The sequence below is a fragment of the Ips typographus genome, linkage group LG15 (genome assembly GCF_016097725.1).
Source record: "Ips typographus isolate SLU linkage group LG15, UJ_Ityp_2.0, whole genome shotgun sequence".
NCBI lineage: Eukaryota > Metazoa > Arthropoda > Insecta > Coleoptera > Curculionidae > Ips > Ips typographus.
This window is the reverse complement of record NC_138436.1, coordinates 9,001,596-9,022,426: the sequence shown is the minus strand read 5'-3', so window position 1 is coordinate 9,022,426 and position 20,831 is coordinate 9,001,596. Positions and strand designations below refer to the sequence as shown.

General features: G+C 38.0%; 2 protein-coding genes across 2 annotated transcripts; both read left to right on the top strand.

Moving 5' to 3' along the window:
* Nucleotides 1-360: 360 nt before the first annotated feature.
* On the top strand, nucleotides 361-6,140 carry LOC145738291 (protein takeout-like). The gene is made up of 5 exons (XM_081993109.1): nucleotides 361-629; nucleotides 1,231-1,471; nucleotides 3,865-3,998; nucleotides 4,058-4,207; nucleotides 5,905-6,140. Exons 1-5 carry the CDS (start codon nucleotides 557-559, stop codon nucleotides 6,066-6,068), a joined length of 762 nt encoding a protein of 253 aa, XP_081849235.1. The 5' UTR covers nucleotides 361-556; the 3' UTR covers nucleotides 6,069-6,140.
* A 9,556-nt stretch (nucleotides 6,141-15,696) lies between these two features.
* On the top strand, nucleotides 15,697-20,748 carry LOC145738470 (uncharacterized). The gene is made up of 3 exons (XM_081993323.1): nucleotides 15,697-15,881; nucleotides 19,897-20,421; nucleotides 20,505-20,748. Exons 1-3 carry the CDS (start codon nucleotides 15,818-15,820, stop codon nucleotides 20,651-20,653), a joined length of 738 nt encoding a protein of 245 aa, XP_081849449.1. The 5' UTR covers nucleotides 15,697-15,817; the 3' UTR covers nucleotides 20,654-20,748.
* The last annotated feature ends 83 nt before the right edge of the window (nucleotides 20,749-20,831 follow it).

Below are 20,831 nucleotides of genomic sequence, written 5' to 3'. Positions count from 1 at the left end.
GTACTCGTTTTCTACTAAATCGGGGACGGGGAATATGATGGTGCTGTTAATTTTTTCCTAACTCCTCCCAACGTCCCATTTTTTGGAACTTTCTCGAACTGGGTGAGAGTTGGAGTGAAACCGACTTCAAAAATGGATTCCCCATCCCCAAATTAGTCGAAAACGAGTGGTCACTCAATATGTCCAACTGAAAAAATAACAGAAATACAGTTTGTGCGACGTTGCCAGCCCCGGAAAACCAACTTTTTTGCTAGAAACGCTAGAAACGTCATCTCAAATTCGTTCTATGCTAATTTTTTCCTGGTAACGCGCTGGCGCTGTCAGAATTGCGCTATCACCGATACCGGCCGCAGTTGCACGCGAAAAACTTAATAATTAGCGGTTTAGGTGGATTTCACCGCGTGCAACGTAGAGAACCCATCAAATTAACGATTTCTGAGTGAAATAGAGAGAGTGAAAGTGATTGTTGCGTTCATTCACTCTCGTTCAGTCCGTCGATAGAAAAAGCAGTTTTTGCTGCAATTTTTCATATTTTTCGTGACTTCGTTTGTTCGGTATGTTTGTGTTCGTCCTGTTTGGGGTGATTTACGCCATATTTGTTCAAAACGGTGTAAACTCAGTCGATTTACGTAAGTAACCAGTTTTCGGTCACTTTCACCAAAAACAACTTTCCATTTTGTTTAGTATACAGGGTGGTCAGAATATCGTTAATAACTCCCTTATTTGGTACACTCTGTAAGAAGTTTTATACGTCAATGGATAGCCAATGAAATGGGCTTTCCAACGATATGGCTACACGAGTTGATTGGTTGGACAGTTTGGTCGCTAGAGGGCGTCAAAGTTGACTTAAAAAATTTAGTCATTTTTTAGTGCACTCTTTCATTCAACTGTCATTTAGTCACTTATTTGTGTCACTTTGTATAAACTTTTATACGTCAATGGATAGCCAATGAAATGGGCTTTCCAACGATATGGCTACACGAGTTGATTGGTTGGATAGTTTGGCCGCTAGAAGGCGTCAAAGTTGGCTTAAAGAATTTAGTCATTTTTTAGTGCACTCTTTCATTCAACTGTCATTTACTCACTTATTTGTGTCAGCTTGTATAAACTTTTATACGTCAATGGATAGCCAATGAAATGGGCTTTCCAACGATATGGATACACGAGTTGATTGGTTGGACAGTTTGGCCGCTAGAGGGCGTCAAAGTTGACTTTTGGATTGTTTTCCAGCTCCGTACGTCAAACAATGTCGCGAGGACGATCCGAAGATGATCGAATGTTTGATCGGCGCTCTGCACCATTTGAAGCCGTTTCTGGCCAATGGCATCGACGAGATCGAACTACCCTCTGTCGAGCCGTTTCTGATGGACGAACTGTCACTGTCATTGACCGGCGGACCGAACGGTTACACGATTTCGTTAAAAGAGATGAAAATTTACGGTGCTAGTAATTTTTCCGTGTCCCAACTCAAGTAAGTTCTAAAAATGTTGAAAAGTTCTAAAAATGTTGAAAAGTTCTAAAAATGTTGAAAAGTTCTACAAAGTCTAAAACGTTTAAAAATGACCTCAAACGCTTGAAAATGGCATTTTTGACGGTTTTATGGTAAAATGTTGTAAAGTTCTAAAAATGTTGAAAAGTTCTACAAAGTCTAAAACGTTTAAAAATGACGTCAAACGCTTGAAAATGGCATTTTTGACGGTTTTATGGTAAAATGTTGTAAAGTTCTAAAAATGTTGAAAAGTTCTACAAAGTCTAAAACGTTTAAAAATGACGTCAAACGCTTGAAAATGGCTTTTTTGACGGTTTTAGTGTAAAATGTTGAAAAGTTCTAAAAATGTTGAAAAGTTCTACAAAGTCTAAAACGTTTAAAAATTACGTCAAACGCTTGAAAATAGCATTTTTGACGGTTTTCGTGTAAAATGTTGAAAAGTTCTAAAAATGTTGAAAAGTTCTACAAAGTCTAAAACGTTTAAAAATTACGTCAAACACTTCAAAATAGCATTTTTGACGGTTTTAGTGTAAAATGTTGAAAAGTTCTAAAAATGTTGAAAAGTTCTACAAAGTCTAAAATGTTTAAAAATGACCTCAAACGCTTGAAAATGGCATTTTTGACGGTTTTATGGTAAAATGTTGAAAAGTTCTAAAAATGTTGAAAAGTTCTACAAAGTCTAAAATGTTTAAAAATGACCTCAAACGCTTGAAAATGGCATTTTTGACGGTTTTAGTGTAAAATGTTGAAAAGTTCTAAAAATGTTGAAAAGTTCTACAAAGTCTAAAACGTTTAAAAATGACCTCAAACGCTTGAAAATGGCATTTTTGACGGTTTTAGTGTAAAATGTTGAAAAATTCTAAAAATGTTGAAAAGTTCTACAAAGTCTAAAACGTTTTTAAATGACCTCAAACGCTTGAAAATGGCATTTTTGACGGTTTTATGGTAAAATGTTGAAAAGTTCTAAAAATGTTGAAAAGTTCTAAAAATGTTGAAAAGTTCTACAAAGTCTAAAATGTTTAAAAATGACGTCAAACGCTTGAAAATGGCATTTTTGACGGTTTTATGGTAAAATGTTGAAAAGTTCTAAAAATGTTGAAAAGTTCTACAAAGTCTAAAACGTTTAAAAATGACGTCAAACGCTTGAAAATAGCATTTTTGACGGTTTTAGTGTAAAATGTTGTAAAGTTCTAAAAATGTTGAAAAGTTCTACAAAGTCTAAAACGTTTAAAAATGACCTCAAACGCTTGAAAATGGCATTTTTGACGGTTTTATGGTAAAATGTTGAAAAGTTCTAAAAATGTTGAAAAGTTCTACAAAGTCTAAAACGTTTCAAAAAGACCTCAAACGCTTGAAAATGGCATTTTTGACGGTTTTATGGTAAAATGTTGAAAAGTTCTAAAAATGTTGAAAAGTTCTACAAAGTCTAAAACGTTTAAAAATGACGTCAAACACTTCAAAATAGCATTTTTGACGGTTTTATGGTAAAATGTTGAAAAGTTCTAAAAATGTTGAAAAGTTCTACAAAGTCTAAAACGTTTAAAAATGACGTCAAACGCTTGAAAATGGCTTTTTTGACGGTTTTAGTGTAAAATGTTGAAAAGTTCTAAAAATGTTGAAAAGTTCTACAAAGTCTAAAACGTTTAAAAATGACCTCAAACGCTTGAAAATGGCATTTTTGACGGTTTTATGGTAAAATGTTGAAAAGTTCTAAAAATGTTGAAAAGTTCTACAAAGTCTAAAATGTTTAAAAATGACCTCAAACGCTTGAAAATGGCATTTTTGACGGTTTTATGGTAAAATGTTAAAAAGTTCTAAAAATGTTGAAAAGTTCTACAAAGTCTAAAATGTTTAAAAATGACCTCAAACGCTTGAAAATGGCATTTTTGACGGTTTTAGTGTAAAATGTTGAAAAGTTCTAAAAATGTTGAAAAGTTCTACAAAGTCTAAAACGTTTAAAAATGACGTCAAACGCTTGAAAATGGCATTTTTGACGGTTTTATGGTAAAATGTTGAAAAGTTCTAAAAATGTTGAAAAGTTCTACAAAGTCTAAAATGTTTAAAAATGACCTCAAACGCTTGAAAATGGCATTTTTGACGGTTTTATGGTAAAATGTTAAAAAGTTCTAAAAATGTTGAAAAGTTCTACAAAGTCTAAAATGTTTAAAAATGACCTCAAACGCTTGAAAATGGCATTTTTGACGGTTTTAGTGTAAAATGTTGAAAAGTTCTAAAAATGTTGAAAAGTTCTACAAAGTCTAAAACGTTTAAAAATGACCTCAAACGCTTGAAAATGGCATTTTTGACGGTTTTAGTGTAAAATGTTGTAAAGTTCTATTTTGTCTTTTGACTAATGTTTGTTGTATATTTTCAAGGTTATCGCAGAATGGGCAACCGTTTGAGGCGAAAATCCACATACCAACCCTGAAAATCAACGCAAACTATCAAAGCAGTGGAGTTTTGATTATTTTACCGGCGAGTGGTAATGGCACATTTTTAGGACAATTCGGTGTGTTTTAGGGAATTTTTTTGTACAATTTTTATTTTAATTTTTGTTTTGTTTTTTAGACGACTTGGATTGTATGCTCAAAGGACGGGCCAGCATCAACGTGTTACAGAAAGAAAAATACTTGCACGTGGACGCTTTACACGTGGATTTAACCGTGAAAAAAATGCGAATGATGGTCAAGAACATTTTCAAAAATAACCCAATTTTAAGTGAGTTTTATTGTTGAAACTTTGACAGCTGATTGCTCCGTTGCTATGTCAACTATCTCAAACTTTAATAGCTCATTGGAAAGCTTGAAATGTGGGCTTCATTTTATGTTCCTACAAATTTTTTGCTCCGACGCTCAGGAAGCGAGTTATTCGAGTTTAAAGCAGACCAAGACGAAAAATGTTTAAAAGTTCTAAAAATTCAACTTGCTCGGAAACGGTCAAAAAACACCCTTAAACACTTTAGAATTGTGTTTTTAAGGTTTTAGACCCAAAAAATGAAAAATGTTGGAAAGTTCTAAAAAATGTTCAAAAGTTCTACTTGTTGGGAAACGATCAAAAAACACTCTTAAACGCCTTAGAATTGTGTTTTTAAGGTTTTTAGACCAAAAAAACGAAAAATGTCGGAAAGTTCTAAAAAATGTTCAAAAGTTCTACTTGTTGGGAAACGATCAAAAAACACTCTTAAACGCCTTAGAATTGTGTTTTTAAGGTTTTTAGGCCAAAAAAACGAAAAATGTTTGAAAGTTCTAAAAAATGTTCAAAAGTTCTACTTGTTGGGAAACGATCAAAAAACACTCTTAAACGCCTTAGAATTGTGTTTTTAAGGTTTTTAGGCCAAAAAAACGAAAAATGTTTGAAAGTTCTAAAAAATGTTCAAAAGTTCTACTTGTTGGGAAACGATCAAAAAACACTCTTAAACGCCTTAGAATTGTGTTTTTAAGGTTTTTACACCACAAAAGCTAAAAATGTTGGAAAGTTCTAAAAAATGTTCAAAAGTTCTACTTGTTGGGAAACGATCAAAAAACACTCTAAAACACCTTAGAATTGTGTTTTTAAGGTTTTTAGACCAAAAAAACGAAAAATGTCGGAAAGTTCTAAAAAATGTTCAAAAGTTCTACTTGTTGGGAAACGATAAAAAAACACTCTAAAACACCTTAGAATTGTGTTTTTATGGTTTTAGACCAAAAAATCAAAAAATGTTGGAAAGTTCTAAAAAATGTTCAAAAGTTCTACTTGTTGGGAAACGATCAAAAAACACTCTTAAACGCCTTAGAATTGTGTTTTTAAGGTTTTTAGGCCAAAAAATCAAAAAATGTTGGAAAGTTCTAAAAAATGTTCAAAAGTTCTACTTGTTGGGAAACGATCAAAAAACACTCTAAAACACCTTAGAATTGTGTTTTTATGGTTTTAGACCAAAAAATCAAAAAATGTTGGAAAGTTCTAAAAAATGTTCAAAAGTTCTACTTGTTGGGAAACGATCAAAAAACACTCTTAAACGCCTTAGAATTGCGTTTTTAAGGTTTTTAGGCCAAAAAAACGAAAAATGTTGGAAAGTTCTAAAAAATTTTCAAAAGTTCTACTTGTTGGGAAACGATCAAAAAACACTCTAAAACACCTTAGGATTGTGTTTTTAAGGTTTTTAGACCAAAAAAACGAAAAATGTTTGAAAGTTCTAAAAAATGTTCACTAAAATCTACTGGAAAAAATTAGAGCGGGTCAGTGACACCGGACGCTTCAAATACAAATAACTCGCTTCCAGTCGCTCTGACGGAAAATTACCGAGAGACCATTTTTGTAGAGAAAACTCAGAGCTTTCCACTGGTGTGGGAACGAACCTTCTAACCGCAAAAGTAACGGAGTTACGGCCTGTCAAAGTGACAACCGTCGCCGTTTTCACGCTGTTTTGTCGTTTTCAGCCGAGGCGATTAACCTGTTTCTGAGGGAAAACGGTCAGGAGGTGTTTAAGGTTATGTTGCCGCAACTCAGAAGGAAATTGGCCGGTTTGTTCATGTCGATTTCGAATAAATTGCTCGCGCACGTGCCACTCGATTTGTTCTACGTACCGAGAAGCGTTTTGTAGACATTTACGGTTTGGCAACACTGTATAGAGGTTAAGTGCACATTGTCCGTCAATAAAACTTATTTTTTTAAACTTTTGTTTTGTTTGTAGAAAACCACATTTTTTAACCGGTTATCGCGCGTAACTCGGCTAGTTTTGGTGATATGGCAATTCTGGCTGCACCAGCGTCTTTTCTAGAAAAATTTAGCATAAAACGACACCGAGACGCGGACTCTAGCTGAAAAAATAAGAAAGTTAGGTTTTTACGTTTGGCAACGTCGCACAAACTGTAACTCTGTCATTTTTTCAGTTAGACCCCTCGAGTGACCACTCGTTTTCGACTAATTTGGGGTCGCTGATTTCAAATCCGCGATCAGAATTTACGTAACTTTCACCCAGAGCGACTTTCCAGCAAAATCAAAGTGAAAAACATGTTTTTCCGGTGCAACTCGGCTAGTTTGAGAGATACGACAAAACTGACTTCACCAGGGTCTTTTCCGGGAAATTTTAGCATAAAATGACGTTGAGACGCACTTTCTAGCTCAAAAAGCAACAAAGTTGAGTTTTAGTGCGGCCAAAACACTTTCCGCACACAACTTTTTTGTTTTCTACTTTAGACCCCCCAAGTAACCACTCGTTTTCGACTAATTTGGGGTCGCTGATTTCAAATCCGCAATCAGAATTTACGTAACTTTCACCCAGAGCGACTTTCCAGCAAAATCAAAGTTAAAAACATGTTTTTCCGGTGCAACTCGGCTAGTTTGAGAGATACGACAAAACTGACTTCACCAGGGTCTTTTCCGGGAAATTTTAGCATAAAGTGACGTTGAGACGCACTTTCTAGCTCAAAAAGCAACAAAGTTGAGTTTTAGTGCGGCCAAAACACTTTCCGCACACAACTTTTTTGTTTTCTACTTTAGACCCCCCAAGTAACCACTCGTTTTCGACTAATTTGGGGTCGTTGATTTCAAATCCGCGATCAGAATTTACGTAACTTTCACCCACTTCGAGTTTCCAGCAAAATTAAAGTGAAAAACATGTTTTTCCGGTGTAACTCGGCTAGTTTGAGAGATACGACAAAACTGACTTCACCAGGGTCTTTTCCGGGAAATTTTAGCATAAAATGACGTTGAGACGCACTTTCTAGCTCAAAAAGCAACAAAGTTGGGTTTTAGTGCGGGCAAAACACTTTCCGCACACAACTTTTTTGTTTTCTACTTTAGACCCCCCAAGTGACCACTCGTTTTCGACTAATTTGAGGTCGCTGATTTCAAATCCGCAATCAGAATTTACGTAACTTTCACCCAGAGCGACTTTCGAGCAAAATCAAAGTGAAAAACATGTTTTTCCCGTGTAACTCGGCTAGTTTGAGAGATACGACAAAACTGACTTCACCAGGGTCTTTTCCGGGAAATTTTAGCATAAAATGACGTTGAGACGCACTTTCTAGCTCAAAAAGCAACAAAGTTGGGTTTTAGTGCGGGCAAAACACTTTCCGCACACAACTTTTTTGTTTTCTACTTTAGACCCCCCAAGTGACCACTCGTTTTCGACTAATTTGAGGTCGCTGATTTCAAATCCGCAATCAGAATTTACGTAACTTTCACCCAGAGCGACTTTCGAGCAAAATCAAAGTGAAAAACATGTTTTTCCCGTGTAACTCGGCTAGTTTGAGAGATACGACAAAACTGACTTCACCAGGGTCTTTTCCGGGAAATTTTAGCATAAAATGACGTTGAGACGCACTTTCTAGCTCAAAAAGCAACAAAGTTGGGTTTTAGTGCGGGCAAAACACTTTCCGCACACAACTTTTTTGTTTTCTACTTTAGACCCCCCAAGTGACCACTCGTTTTCGACTAATTTGGGGTCGCTGATTTGAAATCCGCGGTCAGAATTTACGTAACTTTCACCCAGAGCGACTTTCCAGCAAAATCAAAGTTAAAAACATGTTTTTCCCGTGTAACTCGGCTAGTTTGAGGGATACGACAAAACTGACTTCACCAGGGTCTTTTCCGGGAAATTTTAGCATAAAATGACGTTGAGACGCACTTTCTAGCTCAAAAAGCAACAAAGTTGGGTTTTAGTGCGGGCAAAACACTTTCCGCACACAACTTTTTTGTTTTCTACTTTAGACCCCCCAAGTGACCACTCGTTTTCGACTAATTTGGGGTCGCTGATTTCAAATCCGCGGTCAGAATTTACGTAACTTTCACCCAGAGCGACTTTCCAGCAAAATCAAAGTTAAAAACATGTTTTTCCGGTGTAACTCGGCTAGTTTGAGAGATACGACAAAACTGACTTTACCAGGGTCTTTTCCGGGAAATTTTAGCATAAAATGACGTTGAGACGCACTTTCTAGCTCAAAAAGCAACAAAGTTGGGTTTTAGTGCGGGCAAAACACTTTCCGCACACAACTTTTTTGTTTTCTACTTTAGACCCCCCAAGTGACCACTCGTTTTCGACTAATTTGGGGTCGCTGATTTCAAATCCGCGGTCAGAATTTACGTAACTTTCACCCACTTTGACTTTCTAGCAAAATCAAAGTGAAAAGCATGTTTTTCCGGTGTAACTCGGCTAGTTTGAGAGATACGACAAAACTGACTTCACCAGCGTCTTTTCCGGGAAATTTTAGCATAAAATGACGTTGAGACGCACTTTCTAGCTCAAAAAGCAACAAAGTTGAGTTTTAGTGCGGCCAAAACACTTTCCGCACAAAACTTTTCTGTTTTCTACTTTAGACCCCCCAAGTGACCACTCGTTTTTGACTAATTTGGGGTCGCTGATTTCAAATCCGCAATCAGAATTTACGTAACTTTCACCCAGAGCGACTTTCTAGCAAAATCAAAGTTAAAAACATGTTTTTCCGGTGTAACTCGGCTAGTTCGAGAGATACGACAAAACTGACTTCACCAGGGTCTTTTCCGGGAAATTTTAGCATAAAATGACGTTGAGACGCACTTTCTAGCTCAAAAAGCAACAAAGTTGAGTTTTAGTGCGGGCAAAACACTTTCCGCACACAACTTTTTTGTTTTCTAATTTAGACCCCCCAAGTGACCACTCGTTTTTGACTAATTTGGGGTCGCTGATTTCAAATCCGCAATCAGAATTTACGTAACTTTCACCCAGAGCGACTTTCTAGCAAAATCAAAGTTAAAAACATGTTTTTCCGGTGTAACTCGGCTAGTTCGAGAGATACGACAAAACTGACTTCACCAGGGTCTTTTCCGGGAAATTTTAGCATAAAATGACGTTGAGACGCACTTTCTAGCTCAAAAAGCAACAAAGTTGAGTTTTAGTGCGGGCAAAACACTTTCCGCACACAACTTTTTTGTTTTCTAATTTAGACCCCCCAAGTGACCACTCGTTTTTGACTAATTTGGGGTCGCTGATTTCAAATCCGCAATCAGAATTTACGTAACTTTCACCCAGAGCGACTTTCTAGCAAAATCAAAGTTAAAAACATGTTTTTCCGGTGTAACTCGGCTAGTTCGAGAGATACGACAAAACTGACTTCACCAGGGTCTTTTCCGGGAAATTTTAGCATAAAATGACGTTGAGACGCACTTTCTAGCTCAAAAAGCAACAAAGTTGGGTTTTAGTGCGGGCAAAACACTTTCCGCACACAACTTTTCTGTTTTCTACTTTAGACCCCCCAAGTGACCACTCGTTTTCGACTAATTTGGGGTCGCTGATTTCAAATCCGCGATCAGAATTTACGTAACTTTCACCCAGAGCGACTTTCCAGCAAAATCAAAGTTAAAAATATGTTTTTCCGGTGTAACTCGGCTAGTTTGAGAGATACGACAAATCTGACTTCACCAGCGTCTTTTCCGGGAAATTTTAGCATAAAATGACGTTGAGACGCACTTTCTAGCTCAAAAAGCAACAAAGTTGGGTTTTAGTGCGGGCAAAACACTTTCCGCACACAACTTTTTTGTTTTCTACTTTAGACCCCCCAAGTGACCACTCGTTTTCGACTAATTTGGGGTCGCTGATTTCAAATCCGCGGTCAGAATTTACGTAACTTTCACCCAGAGCGACTTTCCAGCAAAATCAAAGTTAAAAACATGTTTTTCCGGTGTAACTCGGCTAGTTTGAGAGATACGACAAAACTGACTTTACCAGGGTCTTTTCCGGGAAATTTTAGCATAAAATGACGTTGAGACGCACTTTCTAGCTCAAAAAGCAACAAAGTTGGGTTTTAGTGCGGGCAAAACACTTTCCGCACACAACTTTTTTGTTTTCTACTTTAGACCCCCCAAGTGACCACTCGTTTTCGACTAATTTGGGGTCGCTGATTTCAAATCCGCGGTCAGAATTTACGTAACTTTCACCCACTTTGACTTTCTAGCAAAATCAAAGTGAAAAGCATGTTTTTCCGGTGTAACTCGGCTAGTTTGAGAGATACGACAAAACTGACTTCACCAGCGTCTTTTCCGGGAAATTTTAGCATAAAATGACGTTGAGACGCACTTTCTAGCTCAAAAAGCAACAAAGTTGAGTTTTAGTGCGGCCAAAACACTTTCCGCACAAAACTTTTCTGTTTTCTACTTTAGACCCCCCAAGTGACCACTCGTTTTTGACTAATTTGGGGTCGCTGATTTCAAATCCGCGATCAGAATTTACGTAACTTTCACCCAGAGCGACTTTCCAGCAAAATCAAAGTTAAAAATATGTTTTTCCGGTGTAACTCGGCTAGTTCGAGAGATACGACAAAACTGACTTCACCAGGGTCTTTTCCGGGAAATTTTAGCATAAAATGACGTTGAGACGCACTTTCTAGCTCAAAAAGCAACAAAGTTGAGTTTTAGTGCGGGCAAAACACTTTCCGCACACAACTTTTTTGTTTTCTAATTTAGACCCCCCAAGTGACCACTCGTTTTTGACTAATTTGGGGTCGCTGATTTCAAATCCGCAATCAGAATTTACGTAACTTTCACCCAGAGCGACTTTCTAGCAAAATCAAAGTTAAAAACATGTTTTTCCGGTGTAACTCGGCTAGTTTGAGAGATACGACAAAACTGACTTCACCAGGGTCTTTTCCGGGAAATTTTAGCATAAAATGACGTTGAGACGCACTTTCTAGCTCAAAAAGCAACAAAGTTGGGTTTTAGTGCGGGCAAAACACTTTCCGCACACAACTTTTTTGTTTTCTACTTTAGACCCCCCAAGTGACCACTCGTTTTCGACTAATTTGGGGTCGCTGATTTCAAATCCGCGATCAGAATTTACGTAACTTTCACCCAGAGCGACTTTCCAGCCAAAACAAAGTTAAAAACATGTTTTTCCGGTGCAACTCGGCTAGTTTGAGAGATACGACAAAACTGACTTCACCAGGGTCTTTTCCGGGAAATTTTAGCATAAAATGACGTTGAGACGCACTTTCTAGCTCAAAAAGCAACAAAGTTGGGTTTTAGTGCGGGCAAAACACTTTCCGCACACAACTTTTTTGTTTTCTACTTTAGACCCCCCAAGTGACCACTCGTTTTCGACTAATTTGGGGTCGCTGATTTCAAATCCGCGATCAGAATTTACGTAACTTTCACCCAGAGCGACTTTCCAGCCAAAACAAAGTTAAAAACATGTTTTTCCGGTGCAACTCGGCTAGTTTGAGAGATACGACAAAACTGACTTCACCAGGGTCTTTTCCGGGAAATTTTAGCATAAAATGACGTTGAGACGCACTTTCTAGCTCAAAAAGCAACAAAGTTGGGTTTTAGTGCGGGCAAAACACTTTCCGCACACAACTTTTTTGTTTTCTACTTTAGACCCCCCAAGTGACCACTCGTTTTCGACTAATTTGGGGTCGCTGATTTCAAATCCGCGATCAGAATTTACGTAACTTTCACCCAGAGCGACTTTCCAGCAAAATCAAAGTGAAAAGCATGTTTTTCCGGTGTAACTCGGCTAGTTTGAGAGATACGACAAAACTGACTTCACCAGCGTCTTTTCCGGGAAATTTTAGCATAAAATGACGTTGAGACGCACTTTCTAGCTCAAAAAGCAACAAAGTTGAGTTTTAGTGCGGCCAAAACACTTTCCGCACAAAACTTTTCTGTTTTCTACTTTAGACCCCCCAAGTGACCACTCGTTTTTGACTAATTTGGGGTCGCTGATTTCAAATCCGCAATCAGAATTTACGTAACTTTCACCCAGAGCGACTTTCTAGCAAAATCAAAGTTAAAAACATGTTTTTCCGGTGTAACTCGGCTAGTTCGAGAGATACGACAAAACTGACTTCACCAGGGTCTTTTCCGGGAAATTTTAGCATAAAATGACGTTGAGACGCACTTTCTAGCTCAAAAAGCAACAAAGTTGAGTTTTAGTGCGGGCAAAACACTTTCCGCACACAACTTTTTTGTTTTCTAATTTAGACCCCCCAAGTGACCACTCGTTTTTGACTAATTTGGGGTCGCTGATTTCAAATCCGCAATCAGAATTTACGTAACTTTCACCCAGAGCGACTTTCTAGCAAAATCAAAGTTAAAAACATGTTTTTCCGGTGTAACTCGGCTAGTTCGAGAGATACGACAAAACTGACTTCACCAGGGTCTTTTCCGGGAAATTTTAGCATAAAATGACGTTGAGACGCACTTTCTAGCTCAAAAAGCAACAAAGTTGGGTTTTAGTGCGGGCAAAACACTTTCCGCACACAACTTTTCTGTTTTCTACTTTAGACCCCCCAAGTGACCACTCGTTTTCGACTAATTTGGGGTCGCTGATTTCAAATCCGCGATCAGAATTTACGTAACTTTCACCCAGAGCGACTTTCCAGCAAAATCAAAGTTAAAAATATGTTTTTCCGGTGTAACTCGGCTAGTTTGAGAGATACGACAAAACTGACTTCACCAGCGTCTTTTCCGGGAAATTTTAGCATAAAATGACGTTGAGACGCACTTTCTAGCTCAAAAAGCAACAAAGTTGGGTTTTAGTGCGGGCAAAACACTTTCCGCACACAACTTTTTTGTTTTCTACTTTAGACCCCCCAAGTGACCACTCGTTTTCGACTAATTTGGGGTCGCTGATTTCAAATCCGCGGTCAGAATTTACGTAACTTTCACCCAGAGCGACTTTCCAGCAAAATCAAAGTTAAAAACATGTTTTTCCGGTGTAACTCGGCTAGTTTGAGAGATACGACAAAACTGACTTTACCAGGGTCTTTTCCGGGAAATTTTAGCATAAAATGACGTTGAGACGCACTTTCTAGCTCAAAAAGCAACAAAGTTGGGTTTTAGTGCGGGCAAAACACTTTCCGCACACAACTTTTTTGTTTTCTACTTTAGACCCCCCAAGTGACCACTCGTTTTCGACTAATTTGGGGTCGCTGATTTCAAATCCGCGGTCAGAATTTACGTAACTTTCACCCACTTTGACTTTCTAGCAAAATCAAAGTGAAAAGCATGTTTTTCCGGTGTAACTCGGCTAGTTTGAGAGATACGACAAAACTGACTTCACCAGCGTCTTTTCCGGGAAATTTTAGCATAAAATGACGTTGAGACGCACTTTCTAGCTCAAAAAGCAACAAAGTTGAGTTTTAGTGCGGCCAAAACACTTTCCGCACAAAACTTTTCTGTTTTCTACTTTAGACCCCCCAAGTGACCACTCGTTTTTGACTAATTTGGGGTCGCTGATTTCAAATCCGCGATCAGAATTTACGTAACTTTCACCCAGAGCGACTTTCCAGCAAAATCAAAGTTAAAAATATGTTTTTCCGGTGTAACTCGGCTAGTTCGAGAGATACGACAAAACTGACTTCACCAGGGTCTTTTCCGGGAAATTTTAGCATAAAATGACGTTGAGACGCACTTTCTAGCTCAAAAAGCAACAAAGTTGAGTTTTAGTGCGGGCAAAACACTTTCCGCACACAACTTTTTTGTTTTCTAATTTAGACCCCCCAAGTGACCACTCGTTTTTGACTAATTTGGGGTCGCTGATTTCAAATCCGCAATCAGAATTTACGTAACTTTCACCCAGAGCGACTTTCTAGCAAAATCAAAGTTAAAAACATGTTTTTCCGGTGTAACTCGGCTAGTTTGAGAGATACGACAAAACTGACTTCACCAGGGTCTTTTCCGGGAAATTTTAGCATAAAATGACGTTGAGACGCACTTTCTAGCTCAAAAAGCAACAAAGTTGGGTTTTAGTGCGGGCAAAACACTTTCCGCACACAACTTTTTTGTTTTCTACTTTAGACCCCCCAAGTGACCACTCGTTTTCGACTAATTTGGGGTCGCTGATTTCAAATCCGCGATCAGAATTTACGTAACTTTCACCCAGAGCGACTTTCCAGCCAAAACAAAGTTAAAAACATGTTTTTCCGGTGCAACTCGGCTAGTTTGAGAGATACGACAAAACTGACTTCACCAGGGTCTTTTCCGGGAAATTTTAGCATAAAATGACGTTGAGACGCACTTTCTAGCTCAAAAAGCAACAAAGTTGGGTTTTAGTGCGGGCAAAACACTTTCCGCACACAACTTTTTTGTTTTCTACTTTAGACCCCCCAAGTGACCACTCGTTTTCGACTAATTTGGGGTCGCTGATTTCAAATCCGCGATCAGAATTTACGTAACTTTCACCCAGAGCGACTTTCCAGCCAAAACAAAGTTAAAAACATGTTTTTCCGGTGCAACTCGGCTAGTTTGAGAGATACGACAAAACTGACTTCACCAGGGTCTTTTCCGGGAAATTTTAGCATAAAATGACGTTGAGACGCACTTTCTAGCTCAAAAAGCAACAAAGTTGGGTTTTAGTGCGGGCAAAACACTTTCCGCACACAACTTTTTTGTTTTCTACTTTAGACCCCCCAAGTGACCACTCGTTTTCGACTAATTTGGGGTCGCTGATTTCAAATCCGCGATCAGAATTTACGTAACTTTCACCCAGAGCGACTTTCCAGCAAAATCAAAGTTAAAAACATGTTTTTCCGGTGCAACTCGGCTAGTTTGAGAGATACGATAAAACTGACTTCACCAGAGTCTTTTCCGGAAAATTTTAGCATAAAATGACGTTGAGACGCACTTTCTAGCTCAAAAAGCAACAAAGTTGGGTTTTAGTGCGGCCAAAACACTTTCCGCACACAACTTTTCTGTTTTCTACTTTAGACCCCCCAAGTGACCACTCGTTTTCGACTAATTTGGGGTCGCTGATTTCAAATCCGCGATCAGAATTTACGTAACTTTCACCCAGAGCGACTTTCCAGCAAAATCAAAGTGAAAAACATGTTTTTCCGGTGTAACTCGGCTAGTTTGAGAGATACGACAAAACTGACTTCACCAGGGTCTTTTCCGGGAAATTTTAGCATATAATAGCGTTGAGACGCACTTTCTAGCTCAAAAAGCAACAAAGTTGAGTTTTAGTGCGGGCAAAACACTTTCCGCACACAACTTTTTTGTTTTCTACTTTAGACCCCCCAAGTGACCACTCGTTTTCGACTAATTTGGGGTCGCTGATTTCAAATCCGCGATCAGAATTTACGTAACTTTCACCCAGTTCGGTAAAGAGGTATTATAGATGATTATTAAGTAATTAACAAATCTTCCTGACCTGACCTACTATAAGCACGCACAGTGTGTTATACAATCGATTTCACCAGACAAAAAGCGAAAAAAGTGGGGTGAAAGTATTATTACTAACACAAGATACACACACGCATAGTAGGCCGTCTAGTTTCGTTCAGTACGTCATCATCAGGCGCATTTTTCGGCTGGTTGTTACGTCACTGGTGGCGGTTTTAACGATGGGAAAGTTGTGATTGTCAGTTTAACGTGAAAATGTGGCATAAACTGGCTGTTTTAGCGTTCACGTGGGATGTAGTGTGCGCACAAGTGGATTTGGGTGAGTTTTACGACACTCGTTGCTTTGAATCTAAATTACTCCCTTATTTGACAAGTTACGTCAAAATGTCATAGAAAACAAAAGATAGAGCAGATTTCAAGCTTTCCAAAAATATCCCCCCATGAGTTGATTGATTGTACCGTTTGGCCGCTAGAGGGCGTCAAAGTTGCTTCACCATAAAATGACGTAATTTTTGACACTCGTTGCTTTGACTCTAAATTACTCCGTTATTTGACAAGTTACGTTAAAATGTTATAGAAAACAAAAGATAGAGCAGATTACAAGCTTTCCAAAAATATCCCCCCATGAGTTGATTGGTTAAACCGTTTGGCCGCTAGAGGGCGTCAAAGTTTCTTCACCAAAAAGTAACAAATTTTGTGACACTCGCTGCTTTGAATCTAAATTACTCCCTTATTTGACCAGTTACGTTAAAATGTTATAGAAAACAAAAGATAGAGCAGATTACAAGCTTTCCAAAAATATCCCCCCATGAGTTGATTGGTTAAATCGTTTGGCCGCTAGAGGGCGTCAAAGTTTCTTCACCAAAAAGTAACAAATTTTGTGACACTCGCTGCTTTGAATCTAAATTACTCCCTTATTTGACCAGTTACGTTAAAATGTCATAGAAAACAAAAGATAGAGCAGATTTCAAGCTTTCCAAAAATATTCCCTCATGAGTTGATTGGTCATACCGTTTGGCCGCTAGAGGGCGTCAAAGTTTCTTCACTAAAAAATCACAAATTTTGTGACACTCGCTGCTTTGAATCTAAATTACTCCCTTATTTGACAAGATACGTCAAGATGTCATAGAAAACTAAAAAATAGCAAAATTATGAAAATTGATCAAAATCACGAAATTTGGTCCAAAAACTAAAAAATGAGCAAAATTATGAAAATTGATAAAAATCACAAATTTTGTGACACTCGTTGCTTTCACCCTAATTTACTCCCTTATTTGACAAAATACGTCAAAATGTCATAGAAAACAAAAGATAGAGCAGATTTCAAGATTTCCAAAAATATCCCCCCATGAGTTGATTGGTCATATCGTTTGGCCGCTAGAGGGCGTCAAAGTTGCTTTGTCAAAAAGTAACAAATTTTGTGACACTCGCTGCTTTTACCCTAAATTACTCCGTTATTTGACAAGTTACGTTAAAATGTCATAGAAAACAAAAGATAGAGCAGATTACAAGCTTTCCAAAAATGTCCCCACATTAGTTGATTGGTCATACCGTTTGGCCACTAGAGGGCGTCAAAGTTTCTTCACCAAAAAATCACAAATTTTGTGACACTCGCTGCTATGAATCTAAATTACTTCCTTATTTGACAAAATACGTCAAAATGTCATAAAAAACAAAAGATAGAGCAGATTTCAAGCTTTCCAAAAATATCCCCACATGAGTTGATTGGTCATATCGTTTGGCCGCTAGAGGGCGTCAAAGTTGCTTCATCAAAAAGTAACAAAATTTTATAACACTCGCTGCTTTGAATCTAAATTACTCCCTTATTTGACAAGTTACGTCAAAATGTCATAGAAAACTAAAAAATAGCAAAATTATGAAAATTGATCAAAATCACGAAATTTGGTCCAAAAACTAAAAAATGAGCAAAATTATGAAAATTGATAAAAATCACAAATTTTGTGACACTCGTTGCTTTCACCCTAATTTACTCCCTTATTTGACAAAATACGTCAAAATGTCATAGAAAACAAAAGATAGAGCAGATTTCAAGCTTTCCAAAAATATCCCCGCATGAGTTGATTGGTTATACCGTTTGGCCGCTAGAGGGCGTCAAAGTTTCTTCACTAAAAAATCACAAATTTTGTGACACTCGCTGTTTTGAATCTAAATTACTCCCTTACTTGACAAGTTACGTCAAAATGTCATAGAAAACAAAAGATAGAGCAGATTTCAAGCTTGCCAAAAATGTCCCCTCACGAGTTGATTGGTAATATCGTTTGGCAGCTAGAGGGCGTCAAAGTTGCTTCATCAAAAAGTAACAAATTTTATGACACTCGCTGCTTTGAATCTAAATTATTCCGTTATTTGACAAGGTACGTCAAAATGTCATAGAAAACAAAAGATAGAGCAGATTACAAGCTTTCCAAAAATATCCCCACACGAGTTGATTGATCATACCGTTTGGCCGCTAGAGGGCGTCAAAGTTTCTTCACTAAAAAGTCACAAATTTTGTGACACTCGCTGCTTTGAATCTAAATTACTCCGTTATTTGACAAGTTACGTCAAAATGTCATAGAAAACTAAAAAATAGCAAAATTATGAAAATTGATCAAAATCACGAAATTTGGTCCAAAAACTAAAAAATAGCAAAATTATGAAAATTGATCAAAATCACAAATTTTTAGACACCCGCTGCTTTCACCCTAACTTACTCCCTTATTTGACAAGTTACGTTAAAATGTCATAGAAAACAAAAGATAGAGCAGATTACAAGCTTTCCAAAAATATCCCCACAAGAGTTGATTGGTCATATCGTTTGGCCGCTAGAGGGCGTCAAAGTTGCTTCATTAAAAAGTAACAAATTTTGTGACACTCGTTGCTTTTACCCTAATTTACTCCCTTATTTGACCAGTTATGTCAAAATGTCATAGAAAATAAAAGATAGAGCAGATTACAAGCTTTCCAAAAATATCCCCCCACGAGTTGATTGATCACATAGTTTGGCCGCTAGAGGGCGTCAAAGTTTCTTCACTAAAAAATCACAAATTTTGTGACACTCGCTGCTTTAAATCTAAATTACTCCCTTATTTGACCAGTTACGTTAAAATGTCATAGAAAACAAAAGATAGAGCAGATTTCAAGCTTTCCAAAAATATCCCCCCATGAGTTGATTGGTTAAACCGTTTGGCCGCTAGAGGGCGTCAAAGTTTCTTCACCAAAAAATCACAAATTTTGTGACACTCGTTGTTTTGAATCTAAATTACTCCCTTATTTGACAAGTTACGTCAAAATGTCATAGAAAACAAAAGATAGAGCAGATTTCAGGCTTTCCAAAAATATCCCCCCACGAGTTGATTGGTCATACCGTTCGGCCACTAGAGGGCGTCAAAGTTCCTTCACCATAAAATCACATATTTTGTGACACCCATTGCTTTAATCCTAAATTACTCCCTTATTTGACCAGTTACGTCAAAATGTCATAGAAAACAAAAGATAGAGCAGATTACAAGCTTTCTAAAAATATCCCCCCACGAGTTGATTGATCACATAGTTTGGCCGCTAGAGGGCGTCAAAGTTGCTTCACCATAAAATCACACATTTTTTGACACCCGCTGCTTTCATCCTAATTTACTCCCTTACTTGACAAGATACGTCAAAATGTCATAGAAAACAAAAGATAGAGCAGATTACAAGCTTTCCAAAAATATCCCCGCATGAGTTGATTGGTCATATCGTTTGGCCGCTAGAGGGCGTCAAAGTTGCTTCATCAAAAAGTAACAAATTTTGTGACACTCGCTACTTTGACCCTAAATTACTCCGTTATTTGACCAGTTACGTCAAAATGTCATAGAAAACAAAAGATAGAGCAGATTTCAGGCTTTCCAAAAATATCCCCTCACGAGTTGATTGGTCATATCGTTTGGCCACTAGAGGGCGTCAAAGTTGCTTCATCAAAAAGTAACAAATTTTGTGACACTCGCTACTTTGACCCTAAATTACTCCGTTATTTGACCAGTTACGTCAAAATGTCATAGAAAACAAAAGATAGAGCAGATTTCAGGCTTTCCAAAAATATCCCCCCATGAGTTGATTGGTTAAACCGTTTGGCCGCTAGAGGGCGTCAAAGTTTCTTCACCAAAAAGTAACAAATTTTGTGACACTCGCTGCTTTGAATCTAAATTACTCCCTTATTTGACCAGTTACGTTAAAATGTCATAGAAAACAAAAGATAGAGCAGATTTCAGGCTTTCCAAAAATATCCCCCCACGAGTTGATTGATCGCACAGTTTGGCCGCTAGAGGGCGTTAAAGTTTTTTTTGCATTTTTTGCAGCCAAACACTTTGACGCGTGCCGCCTCGACACTGCCGGTTTTGACGACTGTCTCAAGGACCGTTTGAACGATTTAACCCCATTTTTCCAGTCCGGTTTGCCCGACTACGGAATCGATCCGTTCGATCCGTTCCACGCGGAACGCGTGGACCAAAAACGGAACGGACCGTTTTTCCATTACAAACTGGTGCTACGGAACGTGACCGAGAGCGGTTGGACGCAGTCGCAAATCACCAAAATCAAGTCGAATTTACGTCAAAATCGAGTGGAATTGACGCAATTCTTCCCCGATAAACGACTGAACGGGTTCTACGAGGTGGAGGGAACGTTTTTCGGGCAAAAAGTGAAAAATTCCGGTTCCTGGAACTTGGCGCTGCACGATTACATTCAAACTTTGACCGTAACCAGGAAAAATGACGGCGAAAAGTACCGAAAACGTCCGAAGATTAATGCGAAATGTTCCATAAAAACTTGCAAAAAATTGGAACTTCACGTGGGCAATTTGGCCGGTGGCAGAACGATTATTGGTGAGTAATTAGCGATTACAACACAAAATTGGGGCAAAAAAATAACGAACTCGATGGACCTAATTTACTGATTTTCTTCGCAGAAAACACTCTGGACTGGATAATCAACAACGCTTGGCAACCTGGCTTTGTCGTATTGGCTCCGTTAATCAACGATCTAGTCGGCACCGCATTTACCCATATTTTCACTGAGGATTTCCAGAATTTTCCATTCGACCACATTTTCCACTAGTCGAAAATGACAGGTCACGTGACACTTTCATGTACATATTATAATTTGTTAGGTTAGAGGTAAAATATGGAATTAAAAGCGTGTAACTTTTATAAGGTTTCTTACTCATTCTTGTGGCAAATAAACATCTGAGACTATTTTTTTTTTGACTGTCAAATGACCCCAAAGCTAAAAAAAT

What these genes read in the sequence shown, in the direction of transcription:
- LOC145738291 (XM_081993109.1), top strand. Translation starts at nt 557, where the DNA reads ATGTTTGTGTTCGTCCTGTTTGGGGTGATTTACGCCATATTTGTTCAA. An exon ending in TGTAAACTCAGTCGATTTAC is followed by an intron (nt 630 to 1,230) that starts GTAAGTAACCAG and finishes ATTGTTTTCCAG; the next exon opens with CTCCGTACGTCAAACAATGT. An exon ending in CAAAAATAACCCAATTTTAA is followed by an intron (nt 4,208 to 5,904) that starts GTGAGTTTTATT and finishes TGTCGTTTTCAG; the next exon opens with CCGAGGCGATTAACCTGTTT.
- LOC145738470 (XM_081993323.1), top strand. Translation starts at nt 15,818, where the DNA reads ATGTGGCATAAACTGGCTGTTTTAGCGTTCACGTGGGATGTAGTGTGC. An exon ending in GTGCGCACAAGTGGATTTGG is followed by an intron (nt 15,882 to 19,896) that starts GTGAGTTTTACG and finishes CATTTTTTGCAG; the next exon opens with CCAAACACTTTGACGCGTGC. An exon ending in CGGTGGCAGAACGATTATTG is followed by an intron (nt 20,422 to 20,504) that starts GTGAGTAATTAG and finishes TTTTCTTCGCAG; the next exon opens with AAAACACTCTGGACTGGATA.